Raw genomic sequence first — 21,508 nt, forward strand, 5'->3', positions numbered from 1 at the left:
TCATTACATTTAGTTCTTGAGATAAAATAAATATGGACTTGACTTGATCTATTATAATCTCTTTTTTAAAGGGTATTTCAATAGTCCAACCTCCATTTTTGAATCCCTTTCAATTTCGTTAGTGTCTTTATATTTTTTGCCAGCTCCTTATATTTTTTCAATTTCATTATCAAGTTTAATGCTTGGACCATCGGTTTACTTAGCGTTTGGCTAGACGAAAATAAAAACATAGAGGCAAAGGTCTCCCGCCGACGTTGACCTTTTTGCAAGATATCGAACCCCAGTCCCCATATATTTTTCTCCCAACCCGTATGTGAAGCGCCTTTTAGAGCATTTTTCATGTTGTTGTTTCAGTTGTTTGTTGGGCAATTCAATTGAATGTTTGCGGCTGGACGACAACTGGCGACTCATCAATGCCACGTCATCATCATCCTTTTTTTTGCTGTGCCAGAGTCTCGGATAGGGGTGAAATTCACAAGGGGTTGCAGGGGTCGAAACGTCCACGATTTAACGATGGTTGAACATATGCAACAGCAACAACGCATCAACATCGCCAATGAGCAAGTAAAAATAACAATAAACAGCAGACAGCAACTTATACAGTGGCAAATTGAGTTGTTTGTTGTTTCTTTTGCAGTTTGGTTGTTTTTTTTTCTTGTTTGCATTTTCACATTAAGAACGCAACGCAGCTGCTGAAGAAGGTTAATTGTTGTTCTGGCCGCCGACGTTGTCATCGATATTGATTATGATATTTTTTAATGGAAGCCTGAAAGATGAAAGGCCCCAAGAGATGAAAGGAAAACTTCACCACGATTGAGACACACAATAAAGAAGCGATGTGTGTGTGAAAACATTTAATTACCGGGTTAATAAATTATAAAATATTGATAAATCAAGCAGACAAATTGTTTAAAAAATTCAATCAAGTTTCTGCTTATTGAAAGTGAAGACAAAGTTGTTACGTTAAGATTTTTGCATTTATATTGTACCTTTAAATAAGGTTTAATTTTACTGCAATATAAAATATTTAAATAAATATTTTTCACATTCAAAAATTTTATTTAAAATTTTAATAAATTTCCAACTACTTAATTACGTTAAATTACTTTGTAATAAACCACTTTAGTTTTATTATGTGTTATATTTTATTTACTTTTTCTCTGAATCGAGCACTTTTAAGCCACTCGGCCACTCATTCCAATGATGCCAACCGTAAGTGCACAACAATTCGCTGGCCAACAACTTTTAACAACAACTCACCCACAACTGGCGCACTCACACAAAGGCAGCGATAACAACGATAACATTTTAGCACATAAATTACAAATTCATGAAAAATTTTATGCTCGTGTTGTGCACTCGATTTATCCTTTTTTTTAACCTTTTTGTCCAGGTTTCCTTTTTGCATTGTTTTTGTTTTAGTTTTCTGTTTTTGGCGGTAAACGCAACGAATGTTGCTGCTGCCATTTATGTTGCTGTTGTGCCAGCAACATGCAACGTTTGCCTGGAGTCGGGGCAAAAGTTGGACAGATATCGCACATACGTATGCACCTGGATTGGGATTGGGAATGGGAATGGGATTGAGGTTCACCCAGAATTGTCCGCAAAAGGTGGCGGCAAAGGTGCAGTGCGGTCAATGCGTTATTTGCAATTCATTGCAGCCATGGGAATCCAAATGGGAAAAGGCAGGAAAGTGGGTGGCGAAACAGATGGAGCTGGTCAGACGACAGATCCACACATACTCACACAGAAACCCACCGTTCATGGTCCGCTTTCAACTTTATGGCTTAATTTTTGGTGCCGCCGTAGTTGCTGTTTGTGCCACACACATTTCGCAAGCAATTTAAATGCTAATCAATTTGCCGCGTTTCACGCTCCGCCAGCAACACGGCACCATGGCAATCTGCCCCACATGTGACCCACCAATCGCAACAAATCCAATCCAGCCACCCACCCATTGAAACGCAGCATTGCACACAATTCAAACAAACAAAGTCGCCAAGAATTATGAAAAGGCAGCAATTTCAGTACAGGGCCCAAAGGCAGAAGCCAAATGAAATAATAATCACAGGCTAGGGAAATAAATATAGACCAGGAATAGAGAGAAGCCAGAGGAATGCAATTTGCACTAGGAAAATTGTCGATATAAATATTTGAATATTTCTTTCCAAGTTCTATTAACTTTATATTTCATTTTAATACCTCTAAATTGCTTTTAATTTAAACTTAAATTAAATATATACATTTTTCAAACTAGTCATCGCATTCGTTTCGGTTTTTTCATAACTCATGGAGTGATGTTTACTTGTTCTAACCAGACCAAAAAGCACAGCTAGAAAATGCCCAGGGAAATAGAGCCGAATGGTCAGGGAAAAGTTATGAGCGATGTACAGGTTGCAGGCTGAAAAAATGCAACACGTAGCATTTGAATAAAATGTGTGAGGAAAATATAAGCGCGAGCACAGATCGGGGGATTTTTTTTGTGATAAGCGGAACGGGAGAGGAAGTTAGAGATAACAGCCAGGAAAAATAAAATATAGAACAAAGTTTGATTTATGGCTTCTGTTGGGAGATTTGTAGATGCAAACAGAAACTAAAATCGAAATCAGTCGCACATAAAAAAGCCTGATACAATATGGGAAAAATACAATTGTAAAAAATAAGTTCTAAAAGTGCTTTACTAGCTAGTAAATTTCTGCACATAAAATATTTTCCATCTAATCTGAAGTGAAAGACGCGAGGAATTTTATAACTTTTCCAATGATTTTTAAAAGCTACGTACACCTTCTTAACAACAACCCCAAAAAAAAGGTGGACTTTAATAACGATAATAAAAAAAGGCCAGCAGCAGATGGAGTGGCGTAATATGAAAAAATTCAGAACCAAGATGAAATTGCATTATGTCGATTTTGTGGATTTTTCTATGCTAAGAGAAATATGCTGGGGAAAAACGACGAAAAAATTAGATAGAAGGAGGAAGCTCGAATGGCTGCAAGTGGCTCAAAAAGTGCCTCAAGATGTGGCAACATTGGTCCAGGACAGCAGTTACTTTGCATCTTTTAAGCTCTTCTCCTCGGACGAGACACAAAGATGCAAAAAAACCATGCCAGTGGAAAAATAGAAGGTAAAGGGATAAAAAGTTTTCATTGGTTTCGGCTGCGGGCTGATGAAGCTGAAGCATCTTAAGGTATCCCCATCCTCATTCCCTTTTATCCAGGCTCATAAAAATCATTCATTTGCAAAAAGCCAAGGAACTGGAGTAAATTGATAAAAAAAAAATTAATGCAGAGTTAATACTTAGAATCTTATATATTTTCTGGTATTTCAAATCTAGATTAGCACTTAGATTTGATTTTTCATGTCATAAAATAGGTAAATATTGTTACAAGAAATCATTACAAAATCTCTATGAAAATAATTTTTCAAACATTTATTTTCGTAATTTTCAAAAGTTTATTTCTTCTAGTTTATGGCCTATTGATATGTTCACTAATAAAAATGCCATCAAAATGTCAAATAATTCTTTTGAAGTTGATGAATTGTGTCGAGAGATTATAGAATATTATTAGAGAACCTTTGACATGGTTTTAATCTTGGGGAAAACCCATAGTAATTATAAAATTGGGAACGCAATTTTATGGATTCTCTTATGTAAGAACATGGAATAAATATTGTTTTTGCCTTATAAAGCTAATCTTAAACGCCGTCATTTGCAAACTTTAAGTGAGAGGATGTCTGTCTTGAGCCACTTCTACTTGTTTTTGTGTTTAATTTGCCAACACCAGCCTTGATTTCGCCACCCTTTTCCGCAAACTCGAAAACCCAACCACCCAAAGACCACAAAAACCCCCTTTGGGTTTATCCGGCTTAAATTTGTGTTTATCTCGGCACACGACTCGATTAAATTTTAGAAAGGGTAGGAGTAGCCAAAGACGTCGACCGGGCGTGTTTTTAATTGCCAAGGACAATTAAAAACAATTTTGCAGGCACAAAAGAGTTGGCAATAAATTTAATTGGCCCGCTGCCGTTACGCCCATTGATTATTTTTGGTGTGGTGGGCGTGGCATCGGGGAGCACTTTCACACCTAGTGACAAGGTGTCTAGGGTAGCCCACAGCCCAAGAAATCGGGGTGGCGGATGGTATTTTCTGGTTGGTTTCTCCAGCTGGAATGGGGCGGCAATTTATGCGGCTGTCAGTTGCAGGGGCAGCTTGCTTGGATTTTTATTGGCAACCGGCACGCAGCCAGAACTCGTTCAGCTTCCTCTCAAGTAATTGCATCGAGCACATAAATCAATTGAATTGCATTTTCATGCGACAAGTTTGGCCAACCCTCGATTGTCTGCAAGTGAAGTGAAAGAAAAAAGTAGTTTTCCTTCGGGCCTGTCTCTCATCTTTTTAGCTGGCCCCTCGAGCGTGGCGTAATCAATTGAAATTGCATGCAATGCGTCACTGGCAGAGCTAAAAAGCCCCACAAAGCTCAATACCTCAAAAATCCAAATCGAAGTGGAAGTCAACCATCCCCTTGAAGAGTAAGGAGTATTTCGCCCCTCAAAAACTACGAAAAACACGTTGAAAGATTATAGACAACTTCGTTTATGGCTTATCAAATTAAATGATTAATGTCTCAGTTTGTTTTCTCTTTTCCATTCGAATTGGAAAATGTCATCAGTTTTAAGTTCGGTGTTTTCTGTATTTCATTTCCCAGCCCGAAGTTCGAATGGTTTTCGTCCTGTGGTTGTCGGTTTGGTTAAGTTTCTTTCAGCATTTTATTGAAAAAGTTTGTTTGTGGCGACCTTTATGTTTAGATGATTTGTGGTTGGGTAAATTGTTTTGAAGTATTTAGTGTCAATAAGAGATAAGGAATTAAAACTAACCCATGCTGTCGTTTATGGGAACTTCAGTTGAAGTGGTGTTTTGGATGTAGTTATTTACGAGAATGCAGTTGACAAACTAACCTGAACTCTCCCATTTATAATTAATTTAATAAATTGCAAAAAGTCTTTCTGATCAAAGGTTCGTAATTTCACTTACTCCAAGTTATCCTTTCAATTATCTTCATCCAATCATGATTTCATTTCCTTCAGAGCCACACACAAAATTCTCAAAATTCCATCAGCAGAAGTTTTCATCATCCACAAAGCTCATGATCCACGCACACACACACACACACACAAACAAGCACACACGCATCACATTAATCAGTCAGGACAGTGGGACAAACAGACAAATACGCACTCGAAAGTATAACTCATCAGGGCACAAATTACAAAGACAAACGATGACTGACAACCGCAAGGCTTTTTTGGCTCACGCATTGGAGGAGCAGCGGGAAGCTGGTCGGGGTCACCACTTAGCACCCACAATCCACAGGGCTGCAGCTGAAAACTGTGGAACAGTGGGACATTGTGACAGAGGGTGACAGAGGGGCAGGGGCATCAGCGTTTTTGTTAATTAAACAAATGCCGCAGTGACATGTGCACATCACGAGAGATGTGATGACTTTGCCGGGGTTTTGGTTTGGGCCGCTGCGGTTTATGCATCTGCATTCGTGATGGGCAGGGGCATGGGTGTACTCGTATATATGTGCACCATATAGGGTCGGAAAGTCGAATAGTCGGGTGGTTTGGATGGTTTTTGGGTGGCGCTGAATTCAGTACCCACTGACAATTCCGCTTGACAAAAGCGCACACAAATAACGGGGGAAAACAGGCGACATCGCTGGCAATGGCTCCGCATGCAATTTAATTTATTTCAATTGCAACGGAATTATTACGACAGACGACAAAGTGCCGTCGCAGAGCAATTTACCGAGCATCCCTGGGCGCCGCCTTCTCCTTTATCTCCTTCCCTTAGCTATCCCCAAAAACCCAGCTTCTTTATCGCTTTTTTAGGGAATTGTTAATAAACAAATTCATGTGCGAAGAAAGTAAGCGCAGCCAGCGTCGATTTCAATTAAACAGACGCGTGGCTCCCATTGGCGCGTTCAAGCTGATAATGACCACAGAGGCAGATGAAGGGGTGTTATTATGGAGAGTCTCGCTGTACTCAGCAGCAAAAAAAACCTCCACTACTCAGCGGTCAGGAAGTTGAGGAACTTTATTCCATATGGCACGGACAATGGGACAACACAAAAAGAAGGTCTAATAAAACATCTATTCTATTCTGACCTGATGAGTACAAACTTTTATTTTCTGAATTACGTTTTATTAAATTTATCTTAATTTTCACAATTACGCTGGCAGTTTCATGCGAAATTCGAACTGCAAAAACCATTTATGAAATATAAGAAAACCCATTAAAAATTGCGATAATAATTAATGTTTTAATGGTTACTCATAATTTAACCATACGCCTGTTAGCTTCATTTATTATCGGAAAACTTCAGTGTGCTAAAGCCAATTTCAAATTCCCCGTTCAAGACACCCAATTCCAGGCTGCAATTTTTGCAATTCCAACCCATCGTGGGTGGTTTGGGGCATTCAATTTCGCCACTGTTGATTTCGTTGTTGTTGCGGCAACAAAACACTTTTATTTTTGCTGTTGTTATTGCAACTGCTACTGCTGTTGCTGTTGTTGTTGTTATTGTTTGGCTTGGCCAGTTTCAAGTGTAAATTAATTTATGAGGCACGCCATGGAGCCGGCGCCAGGCTGCGGTCACAGACAACACCCCCTTTCACACTCCATCCATGGAGCCAAATGTCAGGGAGAGTGTGAAATTTCATATTTGAATACTCGCCAAAACGTTGACAAATGAAGTCTGCATAATTGGCTAACATTTGGTCATGGAATTGGAGAGCTTTTACGAATATGAATGCACGCAGGAAAATTATGAGGCATTTCATAGATTAAGTACTAAAAATATTAATAATAAATATTTTTTTAATTATTATACCACGCATCTGATGTAGATTTTTTCATTACATCATGCATAATCCCATTTAGTTTTAGTTTATATATTTCATTTAACTAAATTTAAACTGAAAATAATTTCTCTTAGTGTATTTATGAAAAAACGTGTACAATTTGAGTTGATTTAACTCACCTTTCAGTGTGCCGATGAAAAACAGAGCGGCCAGCAAATTGAGATGGCCAAACATGTTGATTGTTGATTTCTGTCGGATTTATGTTTCGAATGGCTTCCTGCTCCTTCTGATAGCTGCAAGGTAGAAATGTACAAAATATTTAAATATTTTATTTATTACTCTAGACACGCCCATGAGTGAGTCAGTCACTATAAGCAACATAACAGAAGGCAGCAATTTGTTTGCTTGTTTGGCCGGGCATAATAGAGACATTATTTGGGATATGGAGGGTGTGTGGGCTTGGTGTGATAGACCCCACCCAGGGAAACAAGTGCGGAAGAACGCCAGCTGTCACCTGTGATCTGTTACCTGTTACCTGTTACCAGTCACCGGTTCGCTGTCATCATTCGAATGTCATTTTCCTAAGGGGACGGGAGCCACACAAATTGCCGATTGACACGGCACCTGACGCTAATCAAAACTACACATGCACTTTTGGGTGGAAAGCCCTTGGTTCATTTCCCTCACCCTTTAGCCCTTGGCAATTAAGTCTGGTTTTGTGTTTTAGGCCTGCTAAATTTTCATTACTGTGGCCATTGTCTGACCCAGGAACTGAGGGAATTTGAATTCGATTTGGAGCCATGGGTAAACCCACCTTTTTCCCCCTTTCCCCAACGTTTTTCAATCGTTCAATGATTGTCATCGTAGGTGTGACTAATTGTTGGTCATTTATCTTCTTTGCTTTCTTCTCGAATTTGATTTTTTTTTTTGTGTTCCTTGTTCTCTGGCCTCTTTGTTTTTCGGTTTTCCATGGAAGTCATGAATAATTTCCGTTCTAAATGGAAAGGCCGGGCTTTCCCTTTCTCCACGTCTCCTTCTGTCTCCCTAATTGATAGATAATTGAAGGTCTCGGTGGGGAAAGGGGAGAATTGATCAATTGGCTGGATATGAGGCAAGTAAATGATGAATGAAATCCCTCAGATTGAGTGAGATATAAGATGGGGCTGAGCTTGATCATGAATGGTAATTCGTTTGATTGGATGATGTCACCTCGGAATGGGTTGACTAGAGATATTCTGAAAACTGTGACTCACACTTCTTTTAAATTATGAAGATAGAAAATATAATTTGCAAGAATACCATTTCATATAATTAAGTTTTAGTTTAGACAGAAATGTTGAATTCTATTAAAAAATATTTAATTCTTAATCTAAATCTAAACTTCCTTCATTTAAATTGTCATTCAGGGTGCCAAAACTCCATTATAACTCCATATAAATGAATTTAATTGAATAAAGTCATCTTGTTGAAGCTGAAAAATTGATAAATAAATTCAACAAATGATAAATATTTTTGAAATTTAATCAAATTTATGCAGACAGCCTTTAATCTATATCTTCAAATTTTGTTAAAAATTCGTTGCAATGTGTCAGGCCAAAACCTCCTGTGCCACCAAGCAAAATATATAAAATCTCTAACACGAAGTTTTATATATAATATATATTCTCGTATCCCAAATGGGTCACTGAAACTTTTTGATTGACAAATGCAGAAGACATTTATGGTGCGGATAGAATAAAATCAAATAAATTAGAGCCTCGAATGACTGTCAGAAAATGTTCGCATGCAGATGTTAGCGCCTGGGCCATTTCACTAAACTCGACTCCAACTAGACTGTGACTATCCCGACTATAATGTGACTTGCATATCCGTGTATCTTTTGTATCCTTGTATCTGAGCTCCCCTCATCCGTTCACTTTATATCTGTTAGCTGGAACCGTAAACAAGTCAACAAGGACTGACTGCCATGGGCAACAGCCCCGCCCACTTTTTCCAGGTGGATTTCCCAAACCAAGCCGACCCCATTCCCCTTAGACAGGTGCACAAAACGGGGCCCTAACATCGTCACACACGTCTCATTTTCCCTCCGCTTTTAGCTCCTTTTTTTCGGTTGCTGGCAAACTAATTTCAAAGCAAATGCGATACTGTCGCAAGTGACTGAGACGACTCCCCAGCCTGTTGTTGGGTTTCCTCCGGTGGTTCAGGTGGTTCAGCTTGAAAGCGGGGCTCTTATGTCACCCTGTCAGTACCCTCGCTCAGGTTAGTCCTTAGTGACCTCAAGTGTTGGTGGAAATATAGGTTTAGTATTTATTTATGGGGGGCTTGGTGTTAAATTATATGTTTAAATATAAACTTAACAAATTTGTAAAATTATTTCAAATGAGTTAGTATTCAGCTTTCCACTTTTCTATTTTTCCAGTGCATTACAGCCAAAGTCTTATCACAAAAAACAGATCTTTAACCTTGCACCTTTAACCTTTAACACACACATGCTGATTTGTTTTGTCAGCTTAATTTGAATAATTCTGTCGTTAAATGGCGGAAAAGTGTAATCGAATGAACGAGTAGATAGTCGAGCTCAGGGAAATCAAATCCCAGAACTGCACTAACTATTAGTAATTATATTGCACAAAGAAAAGTACAGACAAAAATTAAATTAAAATTTTTGGGCAATGGAAAATTTATTTGAGCAAATGAAAAAACCTAAAATGTATATCTTCCTCCCTTGGCAAAGGGTCATTATGGTAAAAACTCAAAAGAAGACAAATGGAAAAGCCCTACAATTCGGAAAACAATAGAATAATACACGAAAAACTTTCGCTTTTCACAATGTGGTTCATTGGGTATTTGGCCCCTCTTAGAGCCTTGCAAGTGAAATGTGTGAAAATTCTATGGGAAATGAAATGTTGCCGGGGTCTGCACTCTCCTGCCAGTTTGCCCTTGGCTATGGAAAATTGAAAAGTTATCAATTACCTTTCCCTTTTGAGTGATTGACTTTCCCAATGCCCGCCCATTTTTCGAATAAAAGTCTAGCATATGCCAAAAATGTTTTTATTTTTTTCGATTTTCCCCTTGTTCATATCACATTTTGCGAGTTGTTCTTAGCTCAGGTTTCAATTTCATGGCCAGGAGCGTGTGGAGGTAATTGAATTTTGGTTTTTGGCCAAGCAGCAGATCAAGTGGTAATAACTGGTGTAGCAAAAATTCTTAAATTACCAGACGAAAAATACACACATTTTTGAGGTTGATTAAATTTCTAAATATTTTTGGTTTATTTCAGTTCATTTTCAGATAATATATTAGTGGTCGGATATATTGCTGAATAATTTTGTTTAATATTACCTTTTTTGATAGTCATCATTAAATTAGTAATTAATACTCAAACTTCAAAATACCTTATTTTCTCACAGAGGCATAATTATAAACTGCATCGAATCGTTTTCCATTTATAAAATTTCAATACTGAAGCCCAAAATCAAATGCCAATAAAAATTAACCCATAACAGCGCCACTTAAATGGATTCACCCACTGAAGCACTTGACTTGATTGAAGGCAGATTAAATTACCCAAATAAAAACCGACAAAATAACAATGATGGGAAATTAATTAATAAGTCCATACCATAAATAGGCTATTTATATATAGATAGGGAAAAGCGGGAATTCCATTGCGAGGCCGAATAAAGAGGAATGTGTTTTTTTAGAATTTATTACGTTCGTGTGGGAGGGCCACTTTCTGGGTTGCCAAATCGATTTCAAAACTTAATAAACAATCCAGTCTAAGAATTCCCCCTTCGGCAGCATTTGGGAAATCTTTGAAATGAATCCAACATTTATAAACAACAACAAAATAGCTGCAGTTTGTAGGCCTTAATTTGTTTATTTTGTGCTAAAGAGCAACACGCATCGAGTGCCATAAAAAATCAACAGGCAGCATAAAAAGCGAAGTGGCAGGGGCAAAACTTACAGAATTTATAAACTGTGCAAACTCTGGCCGAAAGAGGCAGCCGTAAAAAAGGCAAAAACTGAGCCGAAAGGGAATATTTATGCAAACGTCAATTGGGCTGCAATTGAATTGAGCCACGAGGCATGGCGCATGAGGAATGAAACATGAGGCATGAGGCACGTTCTTTCAGATGCCCCATCGATAAGCGGGATCTTTGGAGAATACTCTATGTTAAAGGGGTTCTTCTGATTGCTTGAATGATTTCATTTTAGTTATTTTTAAATGATTTTCAAATTAAAGTGTTAATTGCTTTAATTTTGCGCCACACTTAAAATGCCATTATTATTTAAAACACATAATTAAGTTAATTATCTGCTCATGTGTATAAAACCTATGCTTTTATTCAAATATATTTAGACTTTATTATTCGTTGGGTGAGAAGCTAGCCCTTCCTACTATGACATTGAATTGCATTTCATTAAAACCAACCAATTAATATCAACAAAAAAATTCTTTATAGTTGGACAATGACAACTTTAATTGCCAACTAATTTCCAAAATCAGAGCATTTCCTATTCGTTCGATCAGTTTTCATTTGTATCTTTTATTAGTAGCCCGCCCAAATTGATATACAAGTCAGACAACGTGACGTATGAGTGATGATGCGTGTGCGCCTCGATTTTCAAGTCCCTGCCTCTTCTCTCCTTCACCACCCACCGTGTAAACATTCGTTCCAATGGAAGGAGCATATGATTGCCATATTTGCCATATAGCGCCAGTTCCGAAAAGTGTTCGATAAATGGGAAATTAGGTTGCAACGACGCCGGCGCCAATTCAAAAACGAAAACTGTAAGAAAAGAGAAACAATTGGAAAAGCGAAAAGAGTTTCCACTGGCTTGTTTATGCCCGTAGCAGCCACTTGAGGCTGTTGGAAAATCCACCTCTTCCCAACTTTTTCACCAATACCTCCCTCTCCACTAATGGCCAGCGTTTGATTGACTGACGAGCGAACGAGTTGAATGATTGCCTGCTGCACATATTGATTTGCATCTAGTGGATCGCCCATTTGCCGTAATTTGCCTTACACAATGCCATAATTTATTTGATTGATATGCCATATATGCGCACAGTGTATATATGTCATCCTTTCGAATATATATGTCTATATATCACATGAATTTTAAAATTATTTGCCTTGGCTTCTCGCCATTTGTTTGCTGCTAATTTGACTGTCAATCAATCGGGGAATGCAGAACTTTTTTTCTGGGCCACATAAATATTTTTCCGTTTGTGTAAATTCGACATATATATATATATATAAATATAAATACACACATTGGCCATTTGTTTGATATAATTCGCTGGCATTTTATGTTTGATTTCAGTTATGATATGTATATACGATGGGATTTAAGAGCAATATCATTCCGACATTAAACAAATTTAATTTTTTTCACCTCTCTTTACATGAAATGGATCACTTTGCTTTAGATATTGTTTAACAATAAAATATTTATTAATATGGTAATTTTTTAGAGAGGCAAACGCTGAAAGTTTATAAGTTAGTGAAATAAATGTGTAATGAATCAATATTAATATGGTAATTTTTTAGAGAGGCAAACGCTGAAAGTTTATAAGTTAGTGAAATAAATGTGTAATGAATCAATGTGTTAAAAGTATATTGTTCGCTATAGACATTATTAATACTTTGCCGCAAACGTTTAGACCAAAAATCAAGGAGAAATGGGTTTTTTAAAGCATCCAATGGGTTTAAATATTAACTTATAAAAAGCATTTTCCTCACTTACTCCATCAAAAGCAACTAAAGAAATATTTACATTAAGTAAATTTCAATCAATTCCGGACCGGCCACTTTATGCATAAATATTTCATTGAATTTTTGAGTTTTATATTTATATTAAATTCCATACGGTAGATCCATTGAGAGTTGAATGCTCAAATTAATTGTCGGTAAGAAATCAGAGACCAGGAGTCATTTCCTAACGAATTTTTTTGGGGGAGAACGACAAACAAAGGTTTTATTTAACTTGGGCCCTGGCCATCTCGATTGGGAATATGCCATAAATTTGCAGAGAAATGGGAAATAAGACCAAGGGAAAATACGATTTTACTGTGAAAAATATATATTTTTGTGTGTCTTCACTTTTTGGCCCGTAACATCGTCGTCATCGTCATCATCATCGTCTTGGCCATCATTTATTCATGACAATTTTTGCTTCTCACAGCTGCAGCCTGGAAAATGTGAAATGAAAATGGAGTCACAACTATGCCGAGTGCTTTGAGGTGAATTTTCCTGCAAATGAAAAACCCACTCATCGATAATGCAGGCGAGAAACCGCTGGAAAATGGGGATAGAGGAAATGTAAAGCAATATTCGGCCCATAAATGAATGAGGAATATACATACTTTTTGGCCACAAATATATCATAAACATTGTTAGAGCTCGGCTTACAGGGCAAAGGTCCCTTCTCCTTTTCGAAGTAAAGAAAAAACAAATTTGCGTATTTTCCATAACTTTAGCTAGCTGACAGGGGGAAGCCCAAAATTCAAACTGTGCAAATGAGTTGGCCACAAAATGTCAGTTACAGACACCTCACCCAACTTTATTTTGCCCCTTTTACGAACCGCAAACGCGTCGAAATTTTAGGGGGAACGACAACAACGGGAAGGAGTTGGCTGAAGTTTTCTCTTCTTTTTTTCCCATTTCGTGCAAATAAAATCAATCAATTTTCGGTTTGCCAAGTGGCAGTAGCAACCAGTGGAAAGCAGCAGCCAAAGCAGCATTCTAAGTGCTCGTCCGACACTGAAATCTATTTGCCAAGGTGATGACAAAAAATGTGGAGCCAGGGGGTAGGAAAATTGGAAAAGTATTAAGGGGACCGTCGACTACTTTTATGCTCTTTGGGTAGATCCATAGATAAGCTGGAGGTGCTTAAATTGTTAGCTAAATAGTTTGGAAACGATTGTCAATGCTCGAAATGTTTGCTTAAAGTTTGGCAGAGTTTTAAGAGCAATAAACATTTTGAAAGAGAAAACACTTTTTTGGTAAATAAACATTTTTTAAAGATTTTCGCCATTTCTCATTTCAACTTTCTCTTAGTAGATAATATATGTTAAGAATCTGTATTTACCAAGCCTAGCTTTTAGATTTTGAGAAGCGTTAATTCGTTACTTTTATCCACAATCCAATTTAGAGCATACAAACTGCACTCAATTCAAACGAGACTCCTTAATAAGTCTTCGATTTCCATGGCAGACGGTACAAACCCACTTTTGAGTTCGGTTCTGTAATTAATAGAATCAACTGGAGGAGGAAACCCTCAAGTGTTGAATGATTTAGCAGGGTGCCTTCCCCAACCCATTCGGAAGACGGCGGGGAATTTTCATTAACAAAAACCGCAATGGGAATGGGAACACAGCATTTTCGAGGCCTGTGTCGATTTCTGTGTAATGCCCGAAAATAAAAATCAATCAACACGTTCGCTTAATAGACTATCGACTCTCTGCTCAGATGTAAATGTATCTGCAAGATACATCTCCAAGTATAAGTATTGCATAAAGACAAATTGCTTTTGTCTCTAATTTTAACACGACTCTGACGGGCTCTTCTTCTCTCCAGACTTTGCTTTAATTTGTTTGCCGTGGGAGTGGAAAAATGTTCACACGGTTAAGGGTTTTCTGTCTACGCTATTTTTTATTTTTCTGTGTTTTGCTTGAGTTCTGTTTGGAATTGATTGGCGCACGTTTTGCGCGTGGCTAAGCAAAAAAAAAAACAAAAAACATAAAAAAAACATAAAATAAATACAAAGAAAAACTTTACCCAATAAGCAAACAACAAACGAGAGTAAAAGTACAAGCGTTTTTTATGGGGCCTTTACGAAAAAGTGCATTTTGAAAAATTTCTCATTTACATTTTTGGGTTTTTCAACGCTCTGCTTTGTCTACTTCGAGGTTCTTCTGCTGGTTTTTCAATCTTTATTGAATGTCTGGTTGGCGTCTCCAACTTTTTGTTTTTATTTTTTGGGAGCATCAGCAGCACTTTGTGGGTGCTTAAAACAGCTGACAGGCCCCACTGACAGATTGATGTATGTTGATTCTCCCTTCTGCCTGCTCCTCTTCTCACTCTCTGGTGAATATTTTCCACACTCTTAATGAAAATATTTCTGTTTGTGCTATTTTCATTTGACTTTGCGGCCTGTTCGAAGATTTATGTCTTTGCCGGGATTTTCGCCCATCTTTAACCTACGTTAATTTTTATTGGGGGGCAGCTAATAGGGCACACACCTCGACGTCTCTTAAATCGTTGACAATTCGACTGCATTTGGGGCAAAATGTTTCTACGTTTTCGTGGGGCTCTTTGGAACATAGTGTTTTACAAATTTTGGATTTGTTTGACTGGCGAAAAGGTCAAATGCGGTGTCTTTAAGGCTTTTGAAAGGAAAATAACATCCACACGAAGAGTGATCAACTTTTGGGGACTAAGCTCTATTTTCCTCGTTCCGTGGGGAACTTGGAGAATATTCGGGTGCTTAGCTGGGAAAGCAACTAGGGGAAATGGGTGGGAAAAGAGGTGTAGTTTCACATGACTGGATAAAGACCCTAATGTCTTTGGGTGTTCGAGGTGTGAGAAGGATTTTGTCATATTTAAGTTTACAATAACAAGTAATAAAAATTAATTAAAATCTTTTTGAGCACATTTTTCAAGAAAATTTAGATCTTTGAATTATTTGAATAATTATATAAACCTTATTTATTTATTTTTAAAACCTATATAACCCTCATTACACTTCAATCAACAATAACTCATTTGATTATCTATATACACAAATCGTTGTTATCAATTAAGAATATGTAAACTAAAGCTTCTTTTGTAAACAAAAATTTTAATCTGAGCTTCCGCTGAGATTAAGACATTTGGACAGATGTATATTTATTCAAACCCATTGGCAGTGGCTTGATATATTCCCACCGAGGACTTTGGCAAATTTTAAACCCATTTCCCCCAAAACCCAAAAGGCAAAACCAAAACTTGCCAACCCATAAACAAATATGCCAAAACCAGAGTAAAACAAAAAATGTGTGGAAAATCTCGCGCGCTTACAGAAAAAAAAACAAAAGAAAAACCCACAAAAAAATGAATCAGTTCCATTTTCTGACCAAAAAAAAAGGAGTGGAAAAAGGATAGCCTCTGGAAGTGGGAGGTAGCTTTTCAGGGCGTAACGCTTACCGCCATTCTGGGTATTCGTGTTTATCTGAGTAAAAAATATTTGTTTATTTACACAAGTGTCCTCTTTTTTTTGCGCTTTTTGTTATGTTTTATATAAATATTTACACTGTCCAAAATTGGAATTGTTTTATTTAATTGGTCTGACCTGCTTACACTTACTTTTTGTGACTTTTTTGGGGGGAATATGATCAGCCTTCCTTCCTAAATAATCAATTTGGTGAAAACACTTTTATCTAGATCACTTTGTTTTGGTTTTATGCTGTTTTACACGCTGTTCATCAGCTGTTTTTGATCATATTTCGTTTGAAATCATTTCGAAAGTGATTTTTCGAACTATCAACTGTTACACTAATCCACTTTTTTGACCACTCATGCACATGTGGCGTTTTTTGGGGGTTTTAATTATGTTTTTTTCTGTTGACCGGTCCACACACTCACGCACACTATCACACACACACAGTTGACACTGAGGGCAAGAGTACCGTTAATCCAAGCGTCCGTGACCTGCGATCCGTTACAATGCTCGCGTCGAAAAAGACTAAACGTATCTTTCAGATACATTCGCTTAGCAGTTTTTTCGTTTCTAGCCGAAATGTCAAACGACCACAAACATGTTGCCCTCGAACATGTTGCAGGAGTTTCGTGTTGCACGTAAGTATCCTGCTGATTGGTTGGCCTCACTTCGTTTTAGTTTCCGGCTGCAAATATAAATCATCGTTTTGAAAATTAAACTAAAAAATAATTATTGGATCTGTAAGAAATGTTTATATTTGGCCCAATATCTAAACTCATCGGTTTAATAGTGCGTTAAGTTCTTACCAATTTTTATTTGTTTTACAATTAATATATGTTACATGTAAAATTATCAAAAATAATGTTATTTTCAAGAACTGTAACCTAAAAAAAATAGATCCTCATATGTTTTAAAAACTGGCTAACCCTCTATTAACCCAATTTTTTAGTAAATTTCGGATGTTAAAGCGAATTGGAAACGAAGCATTCCGAACATTTACGAACTGGCGCCCTCAAGCGTGTTTTCTATGCAACCTTAGTCTTATACGCAGTTAGCAGAGTTCTAACAGCACAAGTTTGATAAAAACTGTTTGAAGAGGAGAAGCGGTTCGAGGTTGCAGCGCATCCAGAACAAGTTCGCTATTTTCTAACAAAAAAAAATGCAAAAAAAAGTGCATAATGCTTCAAAGGCAAATGGACATTTTCGACCAAATCTTGGCAAATGATGGATGGTTAATAAGCTAGCGAAAGGTTGCAACTCCAGTTGATTTTAGTCGATTGGTAATTAGACGACTTAGGAATACGTGTGTGTGGTCGTAGGTCAGGGATAATGAGAGAATTATGATACGATTAAAAATGATGGATCTTTAAGTCGAAGTTGCCAGTACAAATTTATGGATTTTTGAATATTTAAACATTGGAATGAATTAGATTTTACTTGAAAGTAGAATTTATGGGCTTGTTTTATTTATATTTAATTTTACACTCGATGAATCCAGATATAAATGAATATGTCAAATAAAAATATTATATTTTTTATGATATTTACAATACAAACTAATTCTAATTAGAAAATGCTACCAAACGTGCCACGGTTTAAATCATTCAAGCATAAACATGAACATGAAAAATATTTATCCTACAGTTTTATGACCTTTTACTGATAAACAGGTATCTCTCAAGGGTTGTATAGAGATAGACCTTTGTTAGGTAAAGATGCAGATGTTCTTGTTTACCAATCCAGATACAACTCAAAATTTTGAAAATATAAACACACAAACTTAACATGATTTCTTCCATATTCTAACTAAGCAAAATGCTAAACCAAAAATGAAACTACAACACCTTGAGAACAAAATTCCATGGTCACACATCTGAGCATAAACTCAGCCACTTTATGAAGCACCTTGGCATCGTGTGCCCCAAGAACTAAGGCGATTGCCATCATGCCCCCGAATTCCCCATTGAGACAGGCCGCAAGAAAATCTCCTGACCATATCTACTTATAATGTAAATAGCGGCACGCCCATAAAACAATTTGCCCCGGCTTACAAATAACCCAAAGAAAGAGGCAGCAACAAATTTAACACTTAATTGTATTAACAGGCACAAACATACAGAAAAGAAGGGATATATATATATATGTATATAGAGGGCATGGGTAATCCCAGGCAAAAACCAAATCCGGACGCGTGTCCAGTTTGTTGTTGTTTGCTTAGACAGTTTAGGGCCCGCACAAAGGGCCAATACAAAAAGGGGCTATAAGGCCAAGAAAACAACCCGAGAAGGCTGTGATTGGAAGGGGGTTGGAAGATAGGGAGAAGCGCCTTGGTTTGATTGATGATTTTATGACATTGTTTACTCAAGTGATGATGAGAGGAGTAAGCAGATAGCCGGTCGGCCATACCATCCTTTGTGTCCTTTCAAGCCGGTGTCGAGTGAGGGCCGTTCCTTGGACGGCTCCTAATAATTTCCCCCAGCCCAGCTCCCAACGACACTCTCTCCCTTTTTTATGGTTCTTCCCCGGAATGCTATCAATCTTTTGCTTATTAGGGATAATATTACAATTACTTGTAAGTGAGATAAGCCCCAGGGTAGCCCAGAGTCCTTAGTCGGAGTTGGGACTCGGGCTCGCCTTGGGTTAAGTGTTCAAGTGGTCGCTTTGATCTCGGGATGTGTGCTGGTGTGTTGTGTAAATAGATATCAGTTCAAGTGAAGAAGCCAACTGATTGACAAGATGAAGTAGGGAAGAGTCTTCCTGGAGAAGAGTTCTCCCTTTCGAGGAATAAAGAATTCGAGGCGCCTAAGCTGATTGTTCTGACTAAAATATGCCGCCCTTTAGCAGTAATTTGATTTCACAGTGTTTAAATATATTTCATTACCCAAAGTAATTTCATTTTCTATATTGTTTAATCTAACAATTTTAAATAAAATAGAAGTTCTTTTTTCATACACTTTATTAAACTAAAAACTTATTTATTCCTCTATTATTATACTTTTTACTTTTATTATATATAAGAGATAATCGTTTTCAAAATTAATTCCCATTTTGCTACTGATCTCCTTCTCCTTAAACATTTCTGTATCGTCTTCCAACTTAATAAAAAATAAACTCCTAGCACCTTTGTGGACTCCTCTCACCTGTCTCATCCCAGCTCAACCTGTTTCAATTTAGTCATAAACTCTGGCACATATCCCAGTATATAGTATACCTGCAGCCAGAAACACCCGCAGGTTTCTGTTGAGCGCTGTGTTTTGTGTTCCGTCGGTTTGGTCAGGAAGCCAGCTGGTTCCATGGTCACTACACTACACAGCCGCATGTCCTTTATCCTTTTGTCCTGGCCTGGTTTGATGATAAATTAGACAGAAGGACACGGGACGAGGGCGGGGCCGGCAGCATTTGCGGCTCTTTAGTTGGCCTCACCGGCGTTTACCTTTCCTTCGCCTTTCTTCTTCTGGTTCCCTCCATTTTTTATTGCTTTATTATGGTCATCTTCCAGGACCAGAGTCCTGTCTTTTTCCAAGGACCTCTATGGCAGTCGACGTGCGCTTGTGTGTTTGAGCAAAAGTAACGGAGCCGATGAGTGGTTACATCACCCGTTAATGGCTCGGTAATTGGCTACGGAATTTGTTAGACGTTAACTTTCCGACCACTACCTGGATTGGTTTTTTTTTAATTTGCTTAATATTTTTGTTAAATATATTTTAAAGTTTAAATATTTAAAATTTGATCAATTTTACTACATAACTGTCTAATACCGAAAGGGCTTAATAAATAACTAATATGATATATTTCGAATAGAAGCCGGATAAGATGATCCTCATGACACGTGTCCAGGAGCAATAAGCCCATGGGTGTTTTCCCCCATTTGTTCTCGATTTCTCATCAGCTGCTCTCTTCCCCAGCAATAAAAAAAAAATAGATCAACCTTGAACCGCAGAACAATAAAAATTAAAACACGTTTTCGATCCGTGGCAGGACTTTTCCTTTTCGAGAAGGGGATGGATTTGGTATTTGAACACATGTCAAGCTGTCAATGTTTATCTATTTTGGGGGAAGGTGCCTATCACAGCCCCTCTCTCTTCCTATGGCTCTGTCTCTATCTCTATCTCACTTGCAACTCGCCACGTGAAGTGGCAGCCGTGAATTGAGGATTATCGGGCGTCTTGTTGATTTATGGCCAGGCAAACACACACAAAATGTACCAAAATTCGAGTCAAAATGTGATTGAAAACTGATAAGCCACACAGGATTGCCTTTTGGGGGAGTGGCTTCAAGAGGGCGGAGGGTGTTATGTGGGTGCAAAGCGGGAGGCGGGTGGGGGTTTAAGATAGGTGCAAAGGGGTTGCTTTGGGGGTTATTAGTGTAACTGTCAGCTGGGCGAAAGTGTTGAGTGCACGTCCATCAAACTTGGTCTGCTTGGTCAGTGGACTGGGATTCAGATTGGGGATTTCACAGAGAACTGAGAGGCATGGCTATATTCCCTGGAGTTTGTCATGTTTTGTTGAGACTGTACACAGGCGAAAAATAAAGGGATTTAATCTTTAGAGAAAGCTTTTGAGAAGCTTAACTATAAATTGATTAAAATTATCGAAATTAAGTTAGAAAATATTTATTATGCTAAGATAAATCTAAACTGCAATACTGTTAAGTATGGTATTTATCAAAATCTAAGTAAAACTTAGTCAACTGAGCTTGTTTCCAGTGCTCCCAATGTGTAAACAATGCTGATGCCTTAATTTACCACTAATTTGTGCTTATCTCGCCGCATTCCCCTGACAACTTTGTGCCACATGCTACGCCCGACTTGGGCGGCAGTTGGAACTGCAACAGAGGCCTGGGAACGGGGTGTTCATTGGGGAAGCTTCACTTGCAACCGATGCAAATCGCTTTAGCAACGCCCGTTTATGGGAAATTGCGCTCGGGTAAGCAATCTTGAAGCCCAACCAAGCCCCAAGACTGAAACTGGTCATAACTCAAGCATTTATCAAGAATTAGTCCGTTCTAGTGAAGGAATTTGGGTTCTGAGAAGCGAAAGTCTTATGGTGAGCTTGGTTGCAACTACGGCCTACCAGGTGATTAGGAAGCTTATAATAAATGGATTTATAAGAACTTAATTTCTGACAATTAAATTTATCTTGGAAATACCTTGTCATTCCTAAAAAAATATATATATATCACTTTTTTATTTTCTAATTATTTTTTATCAAAAAGTCCGAAATTTATTTTTGGCGTGAATTTCCTTAGCAACTGTATTTAAAATATTTTACTTAGTTTTTTATAATAATAATAATAAAAAAAACCCCATTAATCATATTTTAATCAACAACATTTTGAAAAATATACAAAAATAGGAATTTATTTGATAACGTCTGGGGTGATAACGATGTATATGAGCGATGTAGAAAGTGAGTGTTATTTGAATGCCAGTCTCAGT

The 21,508-nt window shown here is 37.7% G+C and overlaps 1 protein-coding gene across 2 annotated transcripts in view; it reads right to left on the minus strand.

Annotated features, from left to right (window-relative positions):
- The window catches only part of LOC108118467, a 75,818-nt gene extending 59,237 nt beyond the window's left edge, over positions 1–16,581 (minus strand). For both annotated transcript variants that reach the window (XM_017231190.2, XM_017231189.2), the window contains exons 1-2: positions 16,218–16,581; positions 7,044–7,157 (exon numbers count right to left, since the gene is read on the minus strand). In XM_017231190.2, the coding sequence (XP_017086679.1) occupies positions 7,044–7,098 (55 nt within the window). In that variant the 5' untranslated portion in view covers positions 7,099–7,157; positions 16,218–16,581. The remainder of the gene's footprint in view (positions 1–7,043; positions 7,158–16,217) is intronic.
- Positions 16,582–21,508: the final 4,927 nt, after the last annotated feature.

Source organism: Drosophila eugracilis, unplaced genomic scaffold (genome assembly GCF_018153835.1).
Source record: "Drosophila eugracilis isolate 14026-0451.02 unplaced genomic scaffold, ASM1815383v1 contig_1197, whole genome shotgun sequence".
Taxonomy (NCBI): Eukaryota; Metazoa; Arthropoda; class Insecta; order Diptera; family Drosophilidae; genus Drosophila; species Drosophila eugracilis.